Below are 25,355 nucleotides of genomic sequence, written 5' to 3'. Positions count from 1 at the left end.
CTGAGCGCGAGGGGGTTCACCATGCGCGAAATGGGCGGAGAGGTTCGTGACGGACGAGGATCGCGACAAAGCGGAGAAATGCGACGGCGCAGCAGACACGGACTCGTGGAGATGGGAGTGCAGGGTGGCCGCGCTCGCAGCAGACGGCGTGCGAGAGGGCTGAGGCGTAATTGAACGCAGTCGGGAGATCGAAGGGTGTAGATAGGGTCTTGCGAGAGGGGCGTGAGGCGACGTCCCATTCCCAATGTGACTCGGCATCCGGCTTGGAGGCGTAGAAGGCAGAGGAGTCTTAGGAGACGGAAGAGGTTGTGGCTCGAGCGAGGGCAGCACTTGCACATGCTAAAGAGGGTCCACCAACACCGTAAGCAGGCGTAAACGGCGAGGCAGACCATGGATCTGCTCACCCCAGCCTCGTCCTCGATAGTGGCCGCGAATTTCTCGTTCTCTTCCACTTCTTGCACAAGCGACCGCTCGACTTCCTCCGCTTCGACCTCGTCTTCCTCGTGGTCTGCACCGAGGACGTCGCGCAGCTGGTCGCGGTAACCACCGGTAGGATCTGAATCAACACCAGCGTACACAAATCCGCCGTCTTCGTCTTCGTCGTCATCGGGGTCAGCTTCCTCGTCCTCCCCGTCGCTCATGAGTTCGTCAAAGCGCGTCGAGTAGTCACCGACTCCGTCGGCCTCCGCGTCGACCTCGGGAGAGTCGCCGCTCTCGCTGTCGGAGAAGTGCAGTTCGTCCGACAGGCCATTGCGACCTGCGTCGTCGACGTCGTGTGTCCCATTCATGAACAAGTCCGAGCGAGAAAGCACAAGAATCCGAGGCGGGGAGCGGTGACGAAAGCTGAGCGCAAGGCCGGAGCGGAGGGCCCGCGCAATCGGGTTTAGTCCAAATGTGGACTTATCGACCAAAATGCCCGCGAAACAGCTTAGGGAGGCCGAGAAATGGGGGCATTGTATCTCTGACCCTCATCCCCTCCTTGCAAGCTTTCTCACTTCCCAACTCCATCGCCCGACGTCGATGATGGCCAACGTCGCGACCATGGGTCCCCCGCCCTCACCCAAGGAACCTCGACGCTCCGGGCGACGTCCAATGCCCTCCTCCAGCAAGTCCCCCGCCGGCTCGCCACCGTCGGAGGCGGTCCCCAAGCCCAAGGAGCAAGCCAGTAAGCCATCGCTCAACCACACACACAGCAACGGAAGAACCAAACGCGCCAAGAACGAGGACATCGACGAGCCTCTGGAGGAACTGCCCAAGAACGGCGTCAACGGCAACGGCGGGGCGTCGCGCTCAAAGCGCAAGGGCAAAGAGAAAGAAAAGATGGCCCTCGTCGTGACAATACCTCAGAACGAGAACCAGGAGAACCTCGAGCTCGTTGGTGACGATGGCGTGGGGGAGACTGGGGAGGATGAGGAGGAGGGGGGTGTCACCCGTTGCATCTGTGCGTGGCTCGCTCCTTTTCGTGCGCGCCGATCACTGATTGTGTGCCCGTATCTCTGAATGGCAGGCGAAGACGAGGGCGACCAGGGCGAATTCATGGCTCAATGCGAGGAGTGCAAGGCGTGGCAGCATGGCGTGTGTATGGGGTATGCCGAACCCGACATCGTGCCTCAGCACTACTTCTGCGAGCAGTGCAGACCTGACCAGTGGACGGAACTCATCGAGTGCGTCCCCATCCGCTTCCCATTCCCTCATCCTTCTGACTATGTCTGTTCCGCGCAGGCAATGGGCCGTTAAGCGAGCCCGTCACTCCTCGACGCGTTCACACCCCCCAACGACGCCCTTAGTGGCCAATGCGACGCGGGATTCTCGCTCGCACTCACCCACCGTTCTCATGAAGGCTCCGAAACGCCGGAACACGATGAACAGTCGCGACGCTGCGTATGAAGAGAGCGTGCAGGCACTGATCGAAGCCACCAAGTCCGAGGCTGGCATATTCGACCTCCTCCCCCGTACTCCGGTTTCTGCGGTCAGTGTCAATGGGTCTACAAACGGACACCCACATCCGGATCACGACACAGAGTCGGTGACAAATCCGAAGAAGAAGAGGAAGAGGACAGATGATGACGCGTCAGTCCATGCAGCCCCTCCATTCCATCCCCGCGCCGTCTGACGATGTTGCCGTTTCCCCCAGGGCGTCGGTCAAGCGGACCAGATCTGCGTCCATTACCTCTGATCGGCCACCGCTATCTGCGCTCCCGCGCGACCCGACACCGCAAAGCGCGCCGAAAATCCCTCCCCCTCCTGCTCCCACCGCAGGCGCAGCGCGAACGGCGAACGCGCGCAACAAACGAAATGCCTCGCGTAAATCGCAGGCACAGGATATCGCGTCGGTGGACGGGGACGAAGGTCTGTACCCGGCCCGGCTATTAGCGGTGACGTCAACTCACGTGATGTATGTTCAGCTGGAAGCGGTGCGCCGAATCGCAGACAGGCGAGCAACAACCGCGCCAAAGGTGCGTTCGCACATCATCTCCAGCCATACCGCCCCGCTCACTGATACCCCCATGTCCCTCATATACCCTCCACTATCAGCCACGAACGGTCCAGAGCACCATAGTCGGCGAGCACAGGGCAACGCGGTTGCCAGCGGGCCCGGCGGAAACTCGGCTGCCGCGCGTGCATATCATAACTCCCATGCATACGTCGTGTCGCAGCAGCCACTCTTCACGTCGTGGAACCTGCCCGACTACCTCGCTCACCTCGAACCCATGCTACCCACCGACGTCCCTCGCCCACTCGAAGTCCGGGGCTCCGTGCTCGACGGAAACTCCCGCGAGTCGCTGGAGCGCACAACAGAACGCGGGGTGAAAGTGAAGTGGCCGAGCAAACGCATGAGCGTGGGCGACATGAACAAACGTGTCCGGTCGCTCGTGGAATGGGTGGGGCGAGAGCAGGCGGCGGCGATGGAGCGGATGCGGAGGAAGGAAGCCTTGGATAAGGTCCTCCAGGAAAACCGGGCGCATGACGGCGCCGCGGCTACGCTGGCAGACGCCGGGGCCGACGGCATGGACTTGGACGGCGCTGCCAGCGAAAACCCCATTTCGCGAGAAAAAGCAGCACCGCCTTTCGACCCTGCTGCTCTCGCGCCAGCTCTGGGCGCCACGAGCGAGGATGCGACGATGAAGATGATGGAGGAATTGATGGAGGAACTGATCAGGTTCCAAGAACGGTTTGGGCCAGGTGCGAAGACGAAGGAGAGAGATCGCCGTGGGGTGACGCTCTGACCCGCCCCTGGCCTGACTTCTGTACCTCTGGACTCTGACTCGGTGACACGACGAGTGTTGTATCTTGGATCTCCATCGCATTGCTATGCTCCGTTTCTCTTCCTCCTCGCTGGGCTGTCGCTGGTCTGTACACATGTTTTCTATCTCACCTATCATACCGTATCCCTAGTATTCCCTCTCTTCTGATCTCATTTCTCTCTCATCTTCCCATCCCTCTGCCCAGATGCCGTGATGAGTACGTGTGCACGACGAGATCGACCGAAATCTGTCTCCGACTTCCTCGGGGTCGGGCGCCATTTCGAAAATGACTCGGGCTCATTTTGTCCTGCTAACGGCATCTTCATTCCCTCTTCGTAGTCTTCGTCCACGATAACGCCATCTGCTGACTGGTGCCTGTCTACCTGCTCTTTCCCACTACTACTGCCTAGGAACTTCAAGGAGCGCTGACAACATGTCGGCGACAGTCGAGTACTCGTCTTCCGCGCCCGAGCCAATCTCGCCCGGACCATACCCGCGGCTGGCGGCGCACTCCCTCATGCCTGATGGCACCCCAGACTATCTCAGGCTCATTCTCACGTCCAAGGTCTACGAAGTGCTCAAGGAGACTCCCCTGGTGTTCTGTCCAAACCTCAGCACGCGGCTCGGCAACCAGATATGGCTCAAGCGCGAGGATCTCCAGGAGGTCTTCAGCTTCAAGATTCGGGGGGCGTATAACTTCATGGCCAGCTTGTCCGATGAAGAGCGGTGGAAGGGCGTCGTGACTTGCAGCGCGGGTTAGTGTGCGTACACTTGGTACGATCTCAGAATTTGTGTCAAGCGAGATGCATATCGCAGGTTGAGAACGAGTTGTTCTGCGGGACATGCACGCGAAGCATGTTTCTCAGAACGGGGTTCGCATTGGATAGGTCAAATTGGCGGTGGTCCCAAATACTCGACTTTCACTGTTTTGCTTCTACGGCGTCTGAGTTTCACCGTTGCGGGAGCGCAACCTCGAGCGAATAGACGGTCTCAGAGACGGACCCGCATGTAAGACGGGCATATGTGCATGCGCGCCCGCCTTTCTGTCGCCGATTCCGCCGCATTTTAGCCGCGAGGCGTTATGCTTCGTACTAGTCAGTAGGGTCGGCGACGGGTCATGCGCCCGTCTCCGCGCCCTTCTAAGGACTTCCCCTCCCCGCTCTATGCAAGCCCGTATCACATACGACACGGCGAAACCAAGATATCAAAATCCTCCTACTTCCACTTCACGATTCGACAGACCACAGACTACAGCTGGCACCCTCGTTGCTCGCGTACTATGTCGAGGAGTAGAAACGGGAGCGGCTGGTGGTAGGTACTGTCCGCCTCTAGCTACACCCGGGGCTGGGGTGTCCAGCGCGCACAGAATGCCGGCGCAGCCGAAGCAGAATTCACCAAAGCCGGAAGGAAGACGAGAGCTTGACTCGCAAGGGGAGCGGGGAGGGGGGGCAGCAAGCTCCACCAAGAGACAGGCGCTCCGCCCATTCAAAACCATGTATTGACAGATGCATTGCAGGCAACCACGCACAGGGTGTCGCGCTCTCTGGATCTCGTCTGGGCATCCCTTGCACCATTGTCATGCCCAAAGCGACACCGTCCATCAAGGTGCGCAACGTGTCGCGCCTCGGGGCGAAGGTCGTTCTGTACGGCCAGGACTTCGACGAGGCGAAGACGGAGTGCGCACGACTCGCGTCAACCTATGGCCTCGTCTTTGTGCCGCCCTATGACGACCCGCTCGTCATCGCCGGACAGGGCACCGTGGGCGCAGAAATTCTCAAGCAGATGCCCAATCCTGAGACCCTGGATGGCATCGTCGCCGGCGTTGGCGGGGGAGGGCTTGTCGCGGGCATATCGGAATACGTCAAACGCATAGGGTCACCAAAGACGAAGATTATTGGTGCGGAGACCGTAGACGCGGACGCGATGGATCGCAGCCTGAAGAAGGGCGAGCGGGTGACCCTGCCCGAGGTAGGGCTCTTCAGCGACGGCACCGCGGTCAAGATCGTCGGAGAGGAACCTTTCAGGATATGCAAGCGCCTTCTGGACGGGGTCATCAAGGTTGACACTGACGAAATCTGCGCCGCTATCAAGGACGTGTTTGAGGGTGCGCTCATAACGTTTGGATCCCGCGCTGTTCGAATTGACGGGTTCCTGTTGTCATCAGAAACGCGCTCTATTACTGAGCCAGCGGGTGCGCTCGCGCTCGCGGGTCTGAAACGCTATATCGTCGACCACCAGCTGGTCGGCGCCGAGAAGAAGTTCGTCGCTGTCATTAGCGGCGCGAATATGAACTTCGACCGGCTGCGGTTCGTCGCCGAACGAGCAGAGCTCGGGGAGGGTCGCGAAGCGCTTCTGAGCGTCGAGATACCGGAGAAGCCAGGAAGGTGCGTCCCGTGTGGCACGACAGCGCCTGGCGGCCCTCTCGGCGTCGTTGTTGCGACTTGAGACCGTCATCGTGCGACAGACATTGTTCTAATGCTTCCGATGGACAGCTTTGTTGCGTTGCACGACATGATACACCCGCGTGCGACCACAGAATTCGTCTACAGGTTCCACCACCCCGAGAACGCGCAGATATTCTTGTCGTTCCAGCTCCAGAGCACGAATCGCGCGAAGGAAGTGTCCGAACTCCTCGCTGCGCTAGAAGAAAAGGGCATGAAGGGCTTCGACATCAGCGAGAACGAGATGGCGAAAAGCCACGCCCGCTACATGATCGGTGGCTTTATTGAAGTGCCCAACGAGCGGCTGTTCAGGTTCGGTGCGTGCCCCGCGGGACTGCTGCGGCCAGTCATTGGCAATGTCTAAACTTTTGGACGCCCATTAGAGTTCCCCGAACGCCCAGACGCGCTCCGCAGGTTTCTCAAAGGCCTCCACGCGGGGTGGAACATCTCCCTCTTTCACTACCGCAACCACGGTGCAGGTGCGTTCCGGGCTCGCCTTCGATGTTTCGCCGCGTTGCCGTACTCACTATGTTCAACCTTCCCAGATGTCGGGAAAATCCTGGCGGGAATCCAGGTACCGCCCGAAGACACGGAACAGTTCAGCGAATACTTGCAGAAGCTTGGGTACCCGTATGTGGAGGAGACCGAGAACGAGGTGTACAAACGGTACCTCAGAGGATGAAACCCAGTGAGAATCGACAAATGTGGAGGCATGTGAGATCCTCTCCAGCGCGCTCGGATCATGCGAGGATGGGTGTGACAGTTCTCACGCCGGGAGAGGCTCGCACAGGCTCTGTTGGACGAAAAATGACACAGTCATGTGGGATCATGTAGCCAATGCGACCACTGTATAATCGAATCCTCGTGTATACTGTACAGTAATGTTGTATCATGTCTGATCCTCCCCGGTCGTCCGCATCCCGCCGTTCACCATCGCGGCACCAGCCAGGCTGCGGCCGGACACGACACGATGGTATCATGCCGCGTCCAAACCACCGCGCGTCCAGGTGCGCGCGGCCCCCGGTATCCTCCCCGACCTCCCGACCATGCGCGTCCACGCGCGATCCCCTCGCATCACCACATACCAGGCCATATTGCATCGCAACCTCCTACGTTCATGTCGCTCGTCGTCCACGCCGCGCCGCGCCCCTGGTCGCTTGTCTCCGGGCTTTTACTTGTCGACTTCAGCCTCTTCGCCCATGCCGGCGCGCGCGACCTTCCGGGCCTTTGCGGCCTCCTTACTTCGGTCTTCGAGGGCCTAAGGACATACAAGACAAGGCACGGCATTGGTTGATGTGCACGCGAGCAGCGAGTATTTACGTACCTTTCGGGATACACTGTCTAGTCCAACGAAATGTGCATCAAAGTCTTCTTTGCAGGCGTCCGGATGATTCTTCAAGTAGTCGATGAGGCAGATATTCCTGCAATGACGGGCAACCCAACACTATTAGTAAGGGGCTATGGCCTGGTTATGAGATACTTACCGCGCGGACACACTGGTCGGATGCGGGCGAATGGTTTTCAGCGCAGTCGACTTCTTTGGTTTGGCGTTCGACGGTGTGCTGATGGTGCTCGGCGGGACCGCAGGGGAAGCCTTCACTTCGGGGACTTTATCCAAAGAGGGGTCTGCGGGCACAGGCGCACGGATCGTGATGTTCGCGCTGTGAGATCTAATGTTAGTCATGAGAGAAGTGAACGGTGTGTGGTCCACTTACAGTGGGTTGACACGGTTGGGCTGTTCAATTTGTGTTAGCATCAAAGTAGTACAAGTACAGCTGGGACTTACTCTGCTGCGCGCCCTAGACACAGCGGGCGACTCGGCCGCTGGCAAGACTGCATGTACAGGGGCATCAGGTGTGGGGACGGCAGTGGCAGGGGAGGTCGATGCAGACTGAGCAGAGATATCCGGAGCAGACTGATCATCGAACACATCCGAGAGGGGCACGGTTGAGTCGTCGGACGTCGCGGACGCAGACGCGACGGATCCAGGCGTGATGGACGCAGACGCGACGGAGGCAGACGCGGCCGCGACAGATGCGACGGTGACAGACGCGGACGCGACAGACGCGACAGACGCGACAGAGACAGATGCAGGCGTGGCAGACGCAGATGTGGTGGATGCAGGCCCGAGTGATGCAGAGGACACAGATGGTACACCGGGCGCAGATGTAGACGAAGACACAGCAGTGGGCGTGCTCAGTGCAGTCACAGTCGCAGGTGCAGAGGGCCGTGGCGCGACAGGTAGTTCAGAGCCCGTAAGAGCCGGTGTCGGGTAAGGCAGCCCCGCCGCAGACACGGGTGGCCGAAGTGTAGTCGCGGCCGATGTCGGAGTCTCCGAGTCGAGCACATCGCGCGTGCTGGCGGTCGATGTCTTCGCACGCTTGGATGGTTTCGGAGGGAGAGCTGTTGCGTCGCCGTCTCCTTCGCGCTTGACGCCGCCTTTACCCTTCACATGAGACGCGGCAAAATTGGAATAATAATCAGTAGCGAGCTGGTTGACCTTCCAGAACGCGCTGCCTTGCGCGAGCTCCGGAAACATCTTGCACATCGTAACCCGATGGTATAGTCGGGCATTTTCGTGCGCGTTTCCCCAATTCGGGGGAGCGATCTTCTCCTTGTTGAGCTGGTGAAACACCGCGTACTGTTGCTTGAGCATGCTCTTGAAGCGTGAGGCTGGGATGAGGTCACCATGCTCATCCTCCATGTAGGTCCAGACCATGTTGGATGCACGAACGCGAGCAGTCGCATTCTGTGTCATCGCCGTCCAGTCGTCCTTTTCCCAGTATTTGATGCCGTACGCCTGCTCAGGTGGGGTCTCGTATGCGTGGTCTACAGAGGGCGGTCCGGTGGTTTCGGGATTGACAGACATGGAGCGCGCTTGAACGTGTTCTTGTTTGTTGCTAAGCAGAGCCAGACAGGCCAGGTTCTCCTGGCTGTGAAGTGACATATTTGGGTCAGCATCGCGCATGCGCAGAAGGCATCCACGTACCGTAGGTGCTGGCACTCCTCTACCCGACACTGAGCTTCCTTCTGCCATAGCACCGACTTCATGCTCTCTTGCTGAAGGCGTTCCTTGAGAGTTTCATAACGTTGCCGCAAGCTTTGATGCTTGTTGTGGAGGTTGGTGTATGCGGTATTTTTGAGCCGGATGAGGGTTTCATGGGTGGCCTTCTGAATTTGCTGTATAGTAGCCGGTGCTGACTGAATCACATCCTGTAACCAGGAATTAGTATGTTACTGTGCAGTCGATTCACGGACTTGCATTATGTTTGCGATTATACGGGTCTATGCTTGCTGCTGGCGTCAATGACGATGTACGCGGCGTTGAGAAGTTCATGATTTCGGTCCCCATGCGGGAATCCGGGCGTGTTGGGAATCCAGACATGCTGTAGGGTGTGCCTAGTGCAGACATCTGACCCCGATGTGTTCAGATGAAGATTTGATGAACAATGAGTGCGGCGAGGCAGAGAAGGACTTACAAGCCCTCCCGGTGTCCGGGACTTTGACACATACATCTCAAGATCTTCATCACCGCTGTCCTCTGTGTTATCAAAGATGCTGGTTCTGGCGAATGAAGACTGCGTTTCGGGAAGTTCTAAGTGAGGAAGAAAACCGGAATGGTGCTGAAGGTCCTGAGAAGCGGAAGAAGTAGGCATGGAGAAGGGGAAAGAAGATTGCTCTACTGTAGGAGGAGATTCGAACGGAGTGTCGTCCATTGCAGTAATTAGGTGAGGGGTATTAGGGAACAGGGGTATGTGGCATGAGGGAGCGGTATGATGGAGGACGAGGAGGACGATGTATGTGCCCAAACGAGGCTGCGCGCTTCTCTATCTGCGGCAAGCGCCGAAGCGAAGTGGGTGCTTCGACCTCTGCCTTCATGATTTTGCCACCCTGCTCCTGCCGCTTCGCACTTTCACTGCTGTACTTCATTCAGACCTCTGTGCCTACGACTACCATGGATGTACAAATCAATACTGGAGTTGCGGAGGACATCAAGCGCTCGCAGGAAGAATCCGAATCGGAAATTGCTTATGCTCTCGCTGTGGAAAAGTACGTCCTTGCTCCCGTGCACAGTTTTACATCTCAACGTGCCAGGTTTCACGAGGACGGTGGTGCGGACATGATGCGATGGGCAAGCACTCTTGGTCCTGTCCCTGCTGCACAATGCGCCCACGACAACATATTCTCTGTCCAGCTTGTAGAGAACACGCTCGCCTTGGCCAAGGTAGCCTCACGCATTGTCTGGGGCATCCGGAGTAGCATGGAGCAGTACAAAGACATTGAAACTGACTTCGTCAAAATCAAAACTGAACTTCAAGATGCCTTCAACGCCGTCATCGATTCTCTGCCAGGGGCCAAGGAGCCTGGAATCCCTGCCGTCACTCTGCCAGTCCCATCCGACAACGGTTGTATTGGTGCTGCTTCCTCTCCAGAGCCTCCCCACCCACAGTCACCACAGTCAGACATCTATGGAATCTCGCCCGGCCAGATTTGGTCCGACTGCGACTACTTGCCTGGCCAAATCCTTTCCGACCATGACTACCTCCCGCCTGCCTCTGACTCGGCGACCACACCTCATGTATATGCCCCAGCCCCTCACATGCTCAACTCCACTAATGGCGACCCTCTCCCTGACTCGCTTACATCGACCATCCATGCTGCTGCTCATGCATTTGGGAAGTATCTAGTCGACCACCTCGATCAAGCTCTGGATCACCGCTTTGGCAACCTACAGCACCAGCTAGAGTCTACGTTGTCTCAGTCTACAGCAGATCGTCTATCTCCTGTAGTGGGCCACTCAAGGGGCAGGGGCGGTGATGATCAAGTGCTCTTGTCTACGCTCGATGACAGTGCCCTGGAGGATGCCTGTCCCGAGCTCAAGCGCCAGCGCCTGTCCTAAGTCGCATTGTGCGCCCTCCCGTAAGTTCAATCTGCCCGCATACATTCATGTCACGCTCAAGAGGATGTCAGATTTATGCCAAAAGCTGCGCGACCACCGCGCGTAAATAGGCGCCCGTCGCGCGCGCAGAGGTCTGTCACAAAATATCATGTAGAATATTTTATTGACATTGCCCAATGTCATAGACCTCTCTAGGACGTTGTAATGACCCACCGCTTTCCATCTGTATATGTGTTGTTCTTCCCCAAACCTACTGCATGTCATGTTCGATTTTTCTAGTTGCCGCCCCAACTCAATACATTTCATAACCATACTCATAAGCTGCCCGCAAACACATGATATCATATCTCTTCCGCTTCCAGAGCCTCGAGAGAGTCCCTCCCCGCCCGCATAACATCGAGACCAATCCGCTCTGCCAGAAAGTAATCGTCGCCCACGATGAGTTGCGGTGTTTCGTCCGTCCGTGGCTTGTGTACGTCAGGAATCATCGCTACGACCGAGACAATTGTATCGACGTCGATCACGCGGAGAGCTTCGCGCGAGAGGCCGTGGTACTTCGTCATGTACACAGCGCCATGCGAGTCACGGAGAAGTGCTTGGTCAGGCTGAGAGTAGACTGACACAAGAGCGACCGTGCGGAAGTCGTCGGCGACGTCTAGTTGACAGAAGTATTGAACTTCTCCAATGCCGTATCCGCCATCTGCAAGTCGGAACTGTGGGTGGGTTAGCCAATAGCCTATTGCCTGGTGGTACACCGTGAGATGAGAAGACGGACGGACCTTAACGTTGCGAGACATGCGCAACTTCGAGAGTGGCTTGAGTGTTTCCTTCCATGCGGAGCGTGCAATCTGCGTGTTGGGAAGGAGGACCCGCGCCCATTTCTGCACCTTCTGTGTGAAGGTGGCATCTTCATCTAGCTCGCCGGCATCCTTCAGGTAGGTTGCAAACGCGGAGGCCTCATCTTCAGGAAGACGGTAGGCAGTGCGAGCGCGCGCACGCAGAAGGGCATATCCTGCACCCAGGCTGATGGCACCACGCGGAAGCCTGTGGTAATTTGGGCTGAGGTCGGACTTGAAGAGGTCGGGCTTCATGATCTTCAGTGCATTGATTTGGCAACGGATGACCGCACGCTGTGACAGGTTTGCGTAGGCATTAGAAGGCTGACGGATCTCCCCCCCAAGGTCGCCGATAGAACGCTCCATGCCCCACTGGGAGAGGGTGGATAGAGGACCCGTGCGCGGAATCTCCTCAGCTGCGTGGCCAGAGGTGTGCAGGCAAGGTCGTACAAAATGAAGCCGATTAGCCTGGCGTTGACAGTAGAGCTCTTCGAACTCGAGCGCCGACTCGTTGAGCAGCACATGAGCGACTTGAATGTCGTCTGAACGCACAGTCCAGCCATGAACCAAGAGAAACCCAGAGACACTCTTGCAGTGTTGTTGCCAGTAAGTGTGAGGCAAGATGTGGCGCAGATACACCGGACTGAGGTTGTAAAAGTACGTCAGGAATTCCCAAGCCTTGTAGCCACTGCTGATTTTCTCAGCGATGTTACGAGGAGGGCGGTCAAACGATCCGGGCAGGAATGGATTCGAAAGTGCGATCTCTTCCCCATGGCGTTTCCAGCGTGCCGCGCCGTCAGTCTTCCCAGCAAAGATTGCGAAGTCCCACGCCTTCTTGTCTTCATGATCGCCATCCATGGTGCCGCGCCACAGACTGATGTACAGGTCGGGGATGTTGAGCGCGCCTAAATGCATGATGTCGAGGGGGAAGCAGTGCGGCGCTGGGAACATGCGGGGAAGACCGCTGAAGATGGATGGTTTGACGATACCATACTTCTTGCGGTTCCGCTCGTACTCCGCTGTGGTTCGTGATTCGCAGACCTTGCGCAGCGCGTCCTGGTAGTCCTCGACGTCGGATCGTGGAAGGGCGTGATTTGGTACGTCTCCGTGATCGCACCCGTCGACGGTGTAGCCATAGGGTTTGAGGAGAACGGGGTAGTAGTGCGGAGCCCCTTCCTTGCGCCGTCCAAGCATGGGGCACCAGAGACGACAAGCGCGAGCACCGTGGTGTCCAACGAGACCGTTCATGCAGGCCATGGCTGGACCATCGGCGGTGACCCAAGCAAGGAACGGATGGTCAACATAGATCTCCTCGTCGACAGCGTCCCAGTAAGGAAGACCATCCTTCATTAGTGCAGCGAGGTGATAGAGCCCAGGAAAGAGGAACGACTCGAGATTCTTGGGCTTGTTGGGTCCACGAATGATCGCCCCAGGAAGAACGTGTGCCTTCTTGTAGCGCAGCTTCGGATCGAGCGTGAAGAGAACCCAGATGTATATCCAGCAATCAGACTGCTTCTTCTCGTAGAGCTGAGCGCCGTCGATAGAGAACATCAAGACTGAGTCATGAGGTCCGATTTTCTCATCCTGAACAGCGTCGAGGTACTCCTCCGAGTGACAGATGTCTTCGAAGACCTTGATGACGCCGTCAGAGATACCCATCTCCGTCAAAACGTGCTGTGTAGCCTGCCAGAGATAGCGGGTAGCAGTAGCCCCCTCCTTCGAGCGGCGCAGAGCGTTCAGTTGGAATCCCAGCAGCATAGTGAAGAACTCCTCCCTCGCAACCTCCTTGCCAGCCTCATTCCGGCGGTAGCGAGGTTTCTTGCAATGCGGACACTCCTGGAGGTCCTTGAGCGGGCCTGTGTAGGCGATGCACGAGCCTTCACATTGATGCTCGATATGCGGCACGATCCCGCTGAGCTCTGCGATTTTGCGGCGCACCGCCGCGTAGGATAGCACTTTGTGATTTGGCTCACGGCGTATGGCTGCGGCACGCGCATCCTCGTAGGTCTGCTCCGAGGCGTTCACAGTCGCAAAGAAGAGATCGATGGAATGGAGCAAATCCTTGTCTGAGAGATCGAGGGGGTACTGAGGCGGGTTTTGGAGCTGGTGGAGGACGTCGGCATCGAGGCCACTATCTTTGAGATTGGCGTCCTGGAGCATCGAGATAAACTCGAGGCTGAGCTTCAGGTCCTTGAGATGTGGCGTGAAGGTGCTGCCAAATGGCTCGGGCGCAGGCACATCGGGAGCGTCAGGAGCGTCGGGTTCATTAGCGGGGCCCTCGTTGCCACCAGCAGGTTGCTCAGACGGTACGCGAGGTCCTTGCTCACGCTGCTCACGGTCGTAGTCGCTACCGGGGTCTGCAGCATGTTCATCCTCGCCGCCCTCTTCATCGTCCTCATCCGGTATTTCTTCGACTGTCACTCGATAGGTGCGAGGGGGAGGGCTAGAATTAGGCGGTTCGGGTGATCTACTGCGTACAGGGGAGGGCGATGCCCCGGATTGATGGACCTCGTGGTCTGCGTCAACAGTCTGTGTGTGTGATGTAACTTAACCTGAGCAACGGAGACACGGAGACCATAGAAACGACGGGTGCACATACCATGAAATCAAGTTCATTGTCAGGCGGCTGATCTAACCCTGCATCCTCTCCTCCCATGAGTTCATCAACATCGCCCCTGGGTGTGTGGTCCCTTGAGACGGAGGGGCCATCTGAGGACAATGGACCGCCAAGGCCGGAAGGACCAGCAGTAGAGTTATCCGAGCCTGCCAGAGGAACCCTAGATCGCCCGGAGCCAGCCGCAAGAGCCTCGGCGACAGTCTGCATGACAGGGACAGGCTCGGCCTTGCGAAACTCGGCATGGGTGTACCAAGTCGACCGCGGAATCATCTTGCCGCCGCCGCAGTATACAATGCAAGAGCAGAGCTTCTTGGGGCCGGTCCCTCGAGCAGCACGCTGAGAAGTCCGGGTCCGGTCAGTACGTGCTGGAGGCATCTTGACAAAGGGCAGGGACCACCAGACAGCGTGTAGAGGGAAGAGCACAGAGAACCAAGGGCGACAGGAGGAAGGAACGTGCAGAGCAGAGGCGGGCAGGTCGCGCGAGACAAAGCCCTTTCGGCGCTCGTTTGACAAAATTGGCGCCCAGCGCGACCAAGCCAGACGAAATCCTTTGGCATGCCCGAGGCATAATTTACTAAGACTTCTAAACTATCTAGACATGTTATTGACATCCTATTGTATCATATTCCGCTAAGAAATTGCTTTGCACGACACTCTTGAGAGATATGCGAGGGTATAAAGTGAACGTGTTCGAAGCGCCCATAATGCCGGTTGCAGAGCAGTGAGAACGGATGACTCGGACGGCTCGGACCAAGGAGCACCTGTACGGCAAGGCCAGCAGTCGGCCAAGCATCCTTGCCGTCCGTCGGGCGTAAAAGCGAACGATAAAGCGACAGTTATTCGCTCGGTTTATTCCACAGGCGCCTAAATACAGGATGTAGGACGATCCAGGATGACTCCCCCCTCTGACATGATCTCACAGGCCTCCACATTTGTCGATTCTCACTGGGGATGAAACATGACGTGTATGTACTAGTGCAAATGTGTGCTCCCGGGACACGGCGGCCGACGCTTCTTCCAAGTCGTCGTCGGTCGTGCGACCGCCCACGCCACCAGTGGCCCGACAGTCTTCAAGGTTTCGGGCCGGGACCTTTTAGTCACAGGGTCGAGAGTGATCTACACGACCGGTCGTCCGACCGCCGAGCTCAGAGTCAAATGTCATGAATAAGCAAAGGCAAAACGAGCGACGTGACAGTGTTGGACGGACTTCTACAATTACATGAGTGAGTACACGAGCTGGAAGGTATCTGCGTGCGACGACGCCCGAGCATCTCGTGTCCGTATTAGTGCCGAAGCGTACGGGGGTCCGAAGGCGAGCTAATTGGGGGAGGGTCTACTACGATAGGCGTAATAATGAGCGGCGAGGGCGAGAACAGCGCGGTCCGAGAGCTACCGAGACTTAGCAAAGCGAGAAGGACTGACGCCGATACCTGTACATCACAATACATACATATCTACAGCTGGTGCCCCGCGCGAGAGAGGGGGTGCGGCGGCGGGGACCGGAAGGGGGCAATGTAGGCGGAGGTGAGGAAATGAGAGGGAGGGATGGGGTGGGGTGCGGCGAATCGGACGCTCTAGCTGGAAACCGCGACCTCGCGCTGTGCTCTCCTCCAGGGCATCAGGAAGTCGCCAAGCCGGCGCGGGCTGAGGGGACGCTGGAGAATTGGTTTCGGCACTTCCAGTTTCGACGACGATACAGCTGATAGAGCGGGGGACGGAGGGCGCGCGATAGCGCTCTCGATAGCCTTGATGGCGAGCGCGGTGGTGAGCCCGCGGTTGCCTGCCTTCACGCCGGTGGACCCATACTGGTAGAACCAGCACAGGTCCCAGCCGCCGTCGGCGCACTGCGCGGCGAGGAGCTTCTCCAGGTCACGTGGGAACTGGATGCCGACGGACGAGCCAGCGAGGATGCGGAACGCGAGCTCCATGGAGTCGCCCGGTGCGCTGACACGTTCGTGCATGCGCTCGACGAACAACGGGCGGAGGCGGTTCAGGACGGCTGGGTCGGTGATACGTTGGAGAAGGCGGCTCATGAAGAAGAGGAAGCAGTCCGCGGACATGTAGTACCGCGAGCCGCCGATGTAGGCGCGGTGCAGCAGAACCTCGTATACCCATTCGAGGGTCTTCGGGAGGTCCTGTCCCCGGCCGTACTCGTAGAACAGCGACAGGACGTTGACACAGACGAACGGATCCATCCGCGGGCGCGAGTGGTCGAAGTAGGTCTATTACGAGCGTTAGGTCATGGGCGCAAATTAAGATTGATAGAAGGTAGTCACCTGCATGATGCCGTCGGCGTCGACATACTCTAGCATCTCGTCCAAGATCGAGTTGACAAGCGTGCGGGGTGGGCGCAACACTGTCAGGGCAACCGACGTCGTGTCCACATCGTCGGGAAACGAGGCCGAGAACAAGGGCTTCCCTGCGGAGATTGTCAGTAACCTGGTTAACCGCTTTGCGAAGCTTCAAAACACTGACCGCGGAAGAAGTTCCAAGTGCGGGGACAGTCTGATGTCGTGATGAGGGATCTATCAAGGAATACCGATCAGACGAAGTGTGGGCGCAACGCGGGTCTCTCACTTACTTGTCATTTGTTAGTTCGTAGATGATGAGCTGCGTAAAGTTTTCCTCGAAGACAACGCCGGCGTCCGTAGATGTCTCCAGACGACCGGCATGCCTGCGGAGATAGTCACGTCCGCGATGTATCGGGTCGCCGAAGATATTCCTCAGCGTCTGGAAGACGTTCTCCTGGGAGTCGAAGACCACGCCGTGCATCCCGAGCGATCGCGCGGACACCACGTTGTCCAGCTTGTCGTCCACAAAGACGGTCGTTTCTGGGTCTAGGTGCATCTCAGAGATGACACGGCGGTACGCCCCCAGATGTGGCTTGCGCTCGCCGACGAGGGCAGAAGGGAAGACGCGGTCGAAGACCGACGTCCAGTCCGAGTCGAGAGCCATGATGTATTCATAGTCGGGGAGTGAGATGTTCGAGAGCGCGAGGACGGTAAGCTGACCATGCGTTTGTTGGCGGAGTTCGCGAATCAACGCCAGGAACTCTTCGTTCGGTCGCAGAGAGTCGCGAGCCTGCTGGAACGCTTCTGCGATGGTGGCAGCGTCAAGACTGAACTCGGAGCTGACCCGGTCATAGCACTCGGCCTGTGATATCCGACCGCGCTCGTACTCGAACCAGGTCAGGGACGAGAGGATCTCCTTCAGCTTCTTGGGAGGGATAGGTGTGTTGGTCTTGGATGACCAAGAGAAGAGGACGTCGCCCAGGTCTAGGATGAGTGTCGTATACCTGCGGTGAGGTGAAGCCATGGGGACACGGAGGGCGGGGGCGCGGAGAGGTATGGGGTGAACGAGCACAGGCACGGAAAGAGCGACCATGTTGGAGGGGAGTTCTTTAAGGAGTGGACTGGGGGGGAGGAACGCCCCGGAAAATGGATTAGTGGGTGTTGTATGACGAGAAAGTCCAAGTTGATGGTGCCAGGTGGAAGATATGATTGGGACGAAAGCCCCAAGCGTTCCGAGCCACGCAGAGTCGATAACTATTCCCGGGACCCGCGCGTTCTAGATGAGCATCTGAGGGCGATCAGATCTGGATCAAAGCACTGCGTAAGAGGACGGGGCTAAGATTGCCGCATCAAATGCCTCCGTCTTCCCTTCGCTCGGCGTGTTGGGAAATCGTGGCTGAGCTTCTCAGAGATTTCTCAGAAGGTTTACAGAGGTTTCTGCGCGGCTTGCGCGAAGCACAATACATGACAGCGTCTTCACCTGGAGGGCCATCTGGTGAGCGCATGTTTCAGCCCCACGTAGCGCCAGTGACGGAAGGTGCTCACCGCTCGAGACTGCTCGAGGTCGAGTACAAGCGAGGCCTTTGAGGCAACGGAGCTAGCCGATCGGCGATCACCATGATTCCCCGCCCGGACATAAGCCCTCTGATTACGCACCTATTGCCTCCGTTAATGTTAGGCTTGCATGCTACGCTTCAAAATCCTGCGTCAATTCACAGCGGATGCCGACGCTGCTCCTCGCGCCTCCGAGAAATGCGCACCCCAGATCGCCAGTGCGGCGCACTCTCGGGGATCGGTGCCTTGCTGGTGCCCCTCGCCTCGAGCTAGCACCTGCTAGACTGCGGCGTCGGTGTGCACGTTGCAATGCACGAGGCAGGGCCTGCGTCGTGTTAATTTTATTTCATTTACGGCCTGCCATATCGAGACCAATCTTGGGATAACCGAAATTGCATGAGTTAGCCGGAGGGGTCGCCCACTCCCTGCCCCGTCGGACTGATCGCGCGTTACTCACCCAGATAGTTCGCGGATCAGCCTCCTGGCCGCTGGCGTCTACGCCGACCCGCTGCCGCGCCGCGCATGCGCCAGAACGACGCGGGTAGGGCCAGGATGGTCAAGCGTATTACGGGCGATAATCCTGAGAATCGCGAGGGAGGCGGCGAGAATATCACGCTGGTTCGTGATCGTCAACCGGGCGTGCCGGGGGTGCATCTGAGGCCCTATGTTCTGCGCTCGACTTGCCTGTTGCGGAGAGATTGCGCGCGCGCCTTTGGCTGTTCACCCACGGGTTGTCCTCCGTACAGCCGTCGTCTTGCGCAGCACCCTATTCGTTGCCCATTGGACACGGTTGCCTGCTTCGAGGTATCAGCCTTCATTGTGGCAGGAAGAACGCCACATGCCTATAGAGTTGAACATTGACTTCTGGGAACGCACAGGACTAGCGGACGGCGAAGGTCTCTCTTGACGGGCCTGGGTAACCTTCCTGATTCCCGAGTTTTCGCATCGGAAGGCTCCCTCGCTTTCTCTTCCGCGAACCTCTGCGCATGAGCATGCGCTCATGGCTGACGCGCGTGGCGTACGCGAATTCGTGAGGCGGGTGCCCAGGGTCGGTGCCTGTGCGTTGCAGCCCGAGGGAAGCCCTGCGGTCACAAAGGAAGCCCTGTATCAACCCGCCTGCAGGTCCGACGCACAGAATACTGATCACCTCAGCTGAAACTGAGCCGACAATGCCGTACACACGCGCGTCGCGGGATAGGTTTCGCACACGTTGTTCTCAGCATCCCGCACGAGGTGCGCCTCGCAGAACCTTGTCCGACGGACAGAATGAACGTGTCCCAAGTCGTCGGACTACCTCGAGGATCCTAATCCGATAAAGTTAGCATTTTCTTTGTGCGAGAGATATCGGCGGTTCGCCAGGCCGTGTCCCTTACCTGACAATATATTTTACGCACAGCCGGTACCAGAAAGCCCCGGGGATCGCGGGGTGGGCGAAGCGGCGGATCCTATTGCAAAGATCCCAGTGCTCAAGCCGAGCGCGGCCCAGATTTCGCAGGTATACACAAGAGCCCACAACGGTACCATGAGGTTTCCGTGTGTCATGGATCTCCGCTGCCTAGTGAGAGCGGCGAAGCTCTACCTTGCGAAAGTCATGAGCTCGACGGACTTTGTTAACACGACCGAAAAGGAATAGTTACCCTGCTGCGAGCGGACATGACGCCCGGCGTGCGTCTCTACCTGCTGCTTCCGGAACCGCGGGCTATGTCTTGCAAGACCGACGCGGGAGAGCCACCGAGCGCGCTCCCATATCAGAATGTTCCTGAACATCCGATGCATTAGCGAACCGCCTCAGCCCCAACCCACACCCGTGCGCTAGACCTGCTAGGTTAGCGCCACAGTGAGCCAGAGTGGGCCCCAGCGAGGTGCACGTAATGCCACTCACCCGAGTTAGCGTCGGTGCCGACACTGGGAAGAGCGTGATAAACACTTCACGCACCTCGTTCCTCGATTACATGCTTGGAAGGGATAAGAGACTAGACAGTTCTGGCAGCAGAGGCCCGGCACGTGTCGGCGCGACGTCTGAATGCCGCGCATAATCATGTGAGCGGGTAGCTGTTATCGATTCTAGCATAGAATGAGTACTGGCGTATCGATGGCGGCATAGCTTCGAAAGCGGAAGCATACGAAGGCCGTGGCAGGTTCCCATGGACCAACACTTCTTCAAAGACGGGGATGAACGAAGCGTGGCTGCTTCCGCAAAAATGTCTGCGGGGAGCTTGCAAGCCGCCGTATTCAGAACGCCTGCGGAGGAGTTTAGCATATTTGTTTCAAACGTGCGACATATCACGCACCGCATGTTAGGCACGGCAGACCACCGGATGATAGCTCCGTTGACCCGCAGCGTTGGAGGATAGTGGCCTTTAAGAGCATAGAAGCCGGATACCCGCTCTCTAGGGCCTGGCCACCTTCTTTGCCACACCACGCGAGCCCCAAGCCGCCGACGCCATCGGGACTGCGTACGACCGATGCCGCCGCATGCGCTAGTCTGCTCACGAATAGTCAAGTGTTGAGACCAGACGATGATGGATTTGATGATGATGACTTACACCCGCCAAGTGGTGGAACCCAGAACGCAAGCGCCCTCGCCACGCTTCTAGGGTCTGACGCAGTTTGCGAGTATCGCGGGATGATGTGCAGAATATCATCCTGGGGCAAGTCAGAAGGTAACTAACCGATACTTATTGGCTACAGGAGCCCTGAGATGATGTGGAACAGCGTCTGGTGGGATATTCGACTGCGTCCAAGATATCCTGCAGTGAGGTCACGCATAGGTTTTGGACGCACCGCCCGCCGCAGGCAGAACGATGCTGTTCAGGATTGCCCTGATCGCTAGCATGAGGAGGGTCAACCAGCAACTTTGCATCAAGCTAAATACGACATAGCAGGTGGATACGTTCGTCGATTCGGGGCCAGCGGGCCGTACAAAGAGAGAGATCGGCCGCAGCATCATTTGAGGGCGGTACAATGCGGCTTTGAGGCCTGTAGGTGGCGAGGAGCTGCAAGGCGAGCTAGGCACCTCCGCGGTGATGTGAAAGTGCGCTAGGGTGAACCTGAGCCGATGCCAAATACGGTGCACGGTCAAGTCTGCCTCGAGGTGCGGGAAGGAGATGGGAGCGTACCCATATGAACGTGCTCAGCATGCATGGTGGTAGACACGGCGACAACTCAGTGCGCCGGCTTCTTCTCCTTTGTGAGCATGTTCTCTGCAATCACGTAGGTGGTGAACGCGACGACGGCGACGCCGAAGCCCGGGAAGGCCCTGGCGAACATGGCGCGGCGGGAGAAGACGGGGTGCTTGCGCCAGGCCTCACGCTTCGCCCAGGGGTCGCGGTAGAGCTGGGGGTCGGGCGGGGTGGCCATCTGGATATCGAGAGACGTGTAAGCAGGTGAGCATGGCGGACAGGGGGAGGCACGAACGAGTTGGATTGGACAGGGAACGCGAGGACGAGGACGGGCAGGTGGACTGGGGCTGTTGCCTCTGCCAAACGTCCACCGAGTTCCCTGCCACACGGGCGCCTTTGCTCGGGCCGCGTGACGTGTGTTCAGGGCAGGCTCGGTGATACTTCAACAGATTGGAGCTGGCACCGTCCCCAAGCCAGCCTTTTCTTGTCTCACGTCCCTTCCTCGCTTGCCTCCCCTCCACCACCTCATCGCCCCTCCTGCCTCTCCTTTGTCTATACTTATGTCGGGCGACCTCTCGATGCTCTCGGACGACGACACGCCTCTTGCCGTGAAGCCGTCCTCTTCGAGAGGCAAGCAGAACGGCCACGTTGTCCAGAATGGCAACGGACGCGTGCTGAGCGACTCCCCAATGAGCGAAGACGATGACATGCCGCTGGTGAGTGGTTGAGCAAGGGTGGCGGAGAGTGAGCAGCTTGATTGATCCTCTCTGCCCGGACTTAGTCGCAAACCACGCGCACCAAATCTGAGCCGATGACCCCAGACGTGCGCTCGTTGAAGCGCAAGAAGCCGGCCATGATGTCCGAGTCCTCGAGCGAAGACGACAAGCCACTCGCGTCGTCCCCGGCTAAGTCCAAGTCCGCTGCTATTCCCATGCCAGGCGCGGCTGCACAGACTACAGCCAAGGCGCTTACTGCTAATGGGAAGCGCGCGCGAACCAGCAGCAAGGCGGTGGTCGAATCCTCCGAGGATGAGGACGACGCGCCTCTCGCTAAGCCTAAGCGCGTGGCTAACGGAAAGGCGAAACCGAAGGGACGTCCCGCGAAGAAGGTCAAGAAGGAGGAGTCTGAGCCGGACATTGAGTCCGAAGACGGGACGCCTGTTCCAGCTCGAAAGGCGCCTCCCCGTGTCAAGCGGAAGATTAAGGATGAGAGCGATGCGGACGACAGTCCCTCGGAGGACGACAAGCCACTCACGAAGAAGCGCGCCACTAAGACGCCGGCAGCCAAGAAGACGAAGGGCAAAGGCAAGGCGGAGGCGTCTGAGGACGTCAAGCCGAAGAAGCGCGGTGCGAAGAAGGAGGAGACTGAGGACTCCAAGCTTGCGTCGAAGAAGAAGGAAGAGATGGACGAGGATACATACAAGTGGTGGGAGCAGCAGAACGCTGCGCGCGATGGCTCGGTCAAGTGGGTGATGTTGGAACATAACGGGGTGTACTTTCCGCCTGCCTACGAACCTCTTCCTAAGCACGTCAAGATGAAGTACAACGGTAAATCGTGTTCGCTTTCGTCTATATATGCAGCCACTCATGGCATACGCAGGGGAGCCTGTCGACTTGCCGGTCGAGTCTGAGGAAGTGGCAGGGTTTTATGGCGCCTTGATTGAATCGCCTCACGCTCAAGACGTGACGTTCAACAAGAACTTCTTCGACGATTTCTTGAAGGTTCTGAAGAAGTACCCTCCTGTATGTATTTCGCGTATATATACCCCGGTGTCGTGTCGCTCAATGATCAATCGCAGAGGAATGGTATCAAGATTACGAAGTTCGAGCTATGCGACTTCCGCCCAATGTACGAGTACTTCGAGTCGGAGAAAGAGAAGAAGAAATCGATGACTACCGCAGAGAAGAAGGCAGCCAAGGCCGCTAAGGACGAGCTAGAGGCGCCGTACACGCACTGTACTCTTGACGGCCGTAAAGAGAAGGTTGGCAACTTCCGCATCGAACCTCCTGGTCTGTTCCGTGGACGTGGTGACCATCCCAAGAAGGGCGCGCTTAAGGTATTATCGTTTTCTGTGCGTTGTTCTCAGCTAGGCTGACGCGCTATGTAGCACCGTCTGCGCCCGGAGGATATCACCATCAACATCGGCAAAGACTCGCCCGTGCCCACTCCCAATGTACCTGGGAAGTGGAAAGACGTTGTACACGACAACACCGTCACCTGGCTGGCGAACTGGGTGGAGAACGTCAACGGCAACTACAAGTACGTCTTCCTGGCGGCCGGCAGTTCGCTCAAGGGCCAGAGCGACATGCAGAAGTTTGAGAAGGCGCGCGAGTTGAAGGTGAGCGAGATGGGATTGTCGTCGTACGTATTCAGCATATCTTACCCCACAACGCAGAAACATGTCGACAAGATCCGTGCGGACTACCAAGCCGACTTGAAGACCAAGCAGATGATGGAGCGCCAACGCGCGACCGCCATGTACTTCATCGACAAGCTCGCGCTTCGAGCGGGTAACGAGAAGGGTGACGAGGAGGCGGACACGGTTGGCTGTTGTTCTTTGCGCTGCGAGCATGTCACGCTCCTCCCGCCGAACAAGCTCGTGTTTGACTTCCTGGGTAAGGACTCCATCCGGTACTACAACGAGGTTCAGGTGGACGACCAAGTGTACAAGAACATCCGTATCTTCAAGGGGAACAAGAACGATGAAGACGAGCTTTTCGATCGTGTCAACGTGCGTCGCCGTTAGATCCCATGTCTGGAGCGTGTCTCAAGTGTCCTGTTAGACCGGCGCGTTGAACAAGCATCTCGCGTCGTACATGAAAGGCCTTACTGCTAAGGTCTTCCGTACGTTCAACGCGTCGTTGACGTTCCAGGAGCTGCTGGATCGTGGTACGCCGGAGAAGGGCACCACCCAGGAGAAGCTGAACGCGTACAACCACGCCAACCGCATGGTCGCGATTCTCTGTAACCATCAGCGTGCCGTCCCGAAGACGCACGAGCAGTCGATGACGAAGATGCGGGAGAAGGTGCGCGTATCCCTGCTATGTACCGGGACCTGCCATACTCATGTCCGCGGAAATATCAGCTGCGTGGCCTGAAGTACGAGCGCATGAAACTGCGACACGCCCTCTTCTCCATCGATGCGAAGTACAAGAAAAAGAAGAAGTATCAGGAGCCCGAGTCTGACCTCGACGACGAGGCGATTGAGTCGCACGAGGAGCAGCTGAAGGCGAAGGACCTCGAGAAGGCGGAGAAGAAGTTCCAGAAGGACAACGAGAAGCTCGTCGAGGACGGGAAGAAGCCGCAGGACGACTCCGTGCTGAAGGAGAAGCTCAAGGAGGTCGAGGCGGAGTACAAGAGGCTGAAGAAGGAGCGGGGCACGGAGAAACACGCCCTGAAGAAGGAGCGGCCGGCGGAGAAGATCGAGGACGCTATCGACAAGCTAGATGAGAAGATCAAGGCGTTCAAGCTCCAGATGGAGGACAGGGAGGCCGGCAAGGAGGTCGCGCTGAGCACAAGGTGCGTAGTTGGTGCTCATTTGCGCTTTGCAGTTGTGTTGACGTATGCCGGTTCAGTAAAATCAACTACTTGGATCCTAGGTACGTCTTCTGGTGCATCGGCATATTCTCGCGATACTCACCAGCTCGTGTCGCAGAATCACGGTCGCATGGTGCAAGGACAATGACGTTCCCGTAGAGAAGCTGTTCTCGAAGACTCTCATCACTAAGTGTGCGTTGTTTGTGCTCGCTCTGCCGTTCTTTGCCTCGATGTTGACCTGAATGTGCAGTCCCCTGGGCTATGGAGGCGGACCCAGAGTGGAAGTTCTGAAGGTGCTACTGCTACATTATTACGATATTACTCTCAACATCCATGGAACACGGACCGCATCCATTCCGTCCATCATCTCATCACCACGGACGGTCCAGTGCATATAGTACCATTCGCTCTCCTCACGCTGTCTCCATCGCACTCCCGTCGCATACACACTGAGCTGTCTCTGTAGTTTCTTTTCCTTGTTCGTAGTAGAAGGCATTTGGCAGGATCTGCTATATATGGGCTCACAATGTATCCCTTACACCTCTGTCCGACTCGTGCGGGTGTGTGCGTGGCTGGCCGGCGCGGCGAGGGAGCGTCGCGTCCCTGGGCGTCTGAGCGCTTCCATACGTCCTGCGCGTTCACGTGTAGAAGCACAGCAGCGTCACCGACTGCGAGCCCCCAGACTCTCTCCTCTCCACCACCACCTCTCCCGCCATGTCCTTGGCCACACGACCTTCCTTCACCTCCCAGACCGCCTGGGCCGCGCTCGGCGTCGAGTCCGGCGAAGACACCGACGAGGAGGCGTACGATGA

At 57.8% G+C, this 25,355-nt stretch overlaps 8 protein-coding genes across 8 annotated transcripts; 4 read left to right on the top strand and 4 right to left on the bottom strand.

Moving 5' to 3' along the window:
- Nucleotides 1–1,023: 1,023 nt before the first annotated feature.
- TRAVEDRAFT_34052 (uncharacterized protein) lies at nucleotides 1,024–3,227 on the top strand (the record flags this gene model as incomplete). Its single annotated transcript, XM_008035449.1, has 6 exons — nucleotides 1,024–1,441; nucleotides 1,508–1,664; nucleotides 1,723–2,070; nucleotides 2,135–2,349; nucleotides 2,406–2,456; nucleotides 2,536–3,227. 6 exons carry the CDS (start codon nucleotides 1,024–1,026, stop codon nucleotides 3,225–3,227), a joined length of 1,881 nt encoding a protein of 626 aa, XP_008033640.1.
- Nucleotides 3,228–3,666: 439 nt separating this feature from the next.
- On the top strand, nucleotides 3,667–6,516 carry TRAVEDRAFT_160600 (threonine ammonia-lyase). The gene is made up of 6 exons (XM_008035963.1): nucleotides 3,667–4,000; nucleotides 4,762–5,349; nucleotides 5,410–5,629; nucleotides 5,738–6,003; nucleotides 6,070–6,165; nucleotides 6,232–6,516. Exons 1-6 carry the CDS (start codon nucleotides 3,679–3,681, stop codon nucleotides 6,366–6,368), a joined length of 1,629 nt encoding a protein of 542 aa, XP_008034154.1. The 5' UTR covers nucleotides 3,667–3,678; the 3' UTR covers nucleotides 6,369–6,516.
- A 341-nt stretch (nucleotides 6,517–6,857) lies between these two features.
- On the bottom strand, nucleotides 6,858–9,342 carry TRAVEDRAFT_17278 (uncharacterized protein; the record flags this gene model as incomplete). The annotated part of the gene is made up of 7 exons (XM_008035256.1): nucleotides 6,858–6,944; nucleotides 7,011–7,107; nucleotides 7,171–7,356; nucleotides 7,402–7,421; nucleotides 7,473–8,619; nucleotides 8,676–8,899; nucleotides 9,166–9,342. 7 exons carry the CDS (start codon nucleotides 9,340–9,342, stop codon nucleotides 6,858–6,860), a joined length of 1,938 nt encoding a protein of 645 aa, XP_008033447.1.
- Nucleotides 9,343–9,641: 299 nt separating this feature from the next.
- Nucleotides 9,642–10,586, top strand: TRAVEDRAFT_43009 (uncharacterized protein; the record flags this gene model as incomplete). The annotated part of the gene is made up of 1 exon (XM_008035559.1): nucleotides 9,642–10,586. One exon carries the CDS (start codon nucleotides 9,642–9,644, stop codon nucleotides 10,584–10,586), a length of 945 nt encoding a protein of 314 aa, XP_008033750.1.
- Nucleotides 10,587–10,927: 341 nt separating this feature from the next.
- On the bottom strand, nucleotides 10,928–14,309 carry TRAVEDRAFT_43008 (uncharacterized protein; the record flags this gene model as incomplete). Its single annotated transcript, XM_008035558.1, has 3 exons — nucleotides 10,928–11,299; nucleotides 11,366–13,951; nucleotides 14,022–14,309. 3 exons carry the CDS (start codon nucleotides 14,307–14,309, stop codon nucleotides 10,928–10,930), a joined length of 3,246 nt encoding a protein of 1,081 aa, XP_008033749.1.
- A 1,055-nt stretch (nucleotides 14,310–15,364) lies between these two features.
- TRAVEDRAFT_141145 (HAD-like protein) lies at nucleotides 15,365–17,387 on the bottom strand. Its single transcript, XM_008035960.1, has 4 exons — nucleotides 16,621–17,387; nucleotides 16,515–16,564; nucleotides 16,316–16,458; nucleotides 15,365–16,261 (listed from the first exon to the last, which is right to left on the bottom strand). The coding sequence occupies exons 1-4, from the start codon at nucleotides 17,352–17,354 to the stop codon at nucleotides 15,614–15,616; spliced, it is 1,575 nt and encodes a 524-aa protein (XP_008034151.1). The 5' UTR covers nucleotides 17,355–17,387; the 3' UTR covers nucleotides 15,365–15,613.
- Nucleotides 17,388–21,049: 3,662 nt separating this feature from the next.
- Nucleotides 21,050–21,244, bottom strand: TRAVEDRAFT_114259 (uncharacterized protein; the record flags this gene model as incomplete). The annotated part of the gene is made up of 1 exon (XM_008035959.1): nucleotides 21,050–21,244. The coding sequence occupies one exon, from the start codon at nucleotides 21,242–21,244 to the stop codon at nucleotides 21,050–21,052; it is 195 nt and encodes a 64-aa protein (XP_008034150.1).
- A 693-nt stretch (nucleotides 21,245–21,937) lies between these two features.
- TRAVEDRAFT_114324 (DNA topoisomerase 1) lies at nucleotides 21,938–24,834 on the top strand (the record flags this gene model as incomplete). The annotated part of the gene is made up of 10 exons (XM_008035957.1): nucleotides 21,938–22,553; nucleotides 22,606–22,748; nucleotides 22,805–23,062; nucleotides 23,114–23,344; nucleotides 23,402–23,737; nucleotides 23,790–24,032; nucleotides 24,092–24,525; nucleotides 24,582–24,605; nucleotides 24,662–24,735; nucleotides 24,794–24,834. The coding sequence occupies 10 exons, from the start codon at nucleotides 21,938–21,940 to the stop codon at nucleotides 24,832–24,834; spliced, it is 2,400 nt and encodes a 799-aa protein (XP_008034148.1).
- Nucleotides 24,835–25,355: the final 521 nt, after the last annotated feature.

The sequence above is a fragment of the Trametes versicolor genome, assembly GCF_000271585.1.
Source record: "Trametes versicolor FP-101664 SS1 unplaced genomic scaffold TRAVEscaffold_2, whole genome shotgun sequence".
Lineage (NCBI taxonomy): Eukaryota > Fungi > Basidiomycota > Agaricomycetes > Polyporales > Polyporaceae > Trametes > Trametes versicolor.
Note: the sequence above shows the minus strand (reverse complement) of the source record. Positions and strands in the feature narration are given on the sequence as shown.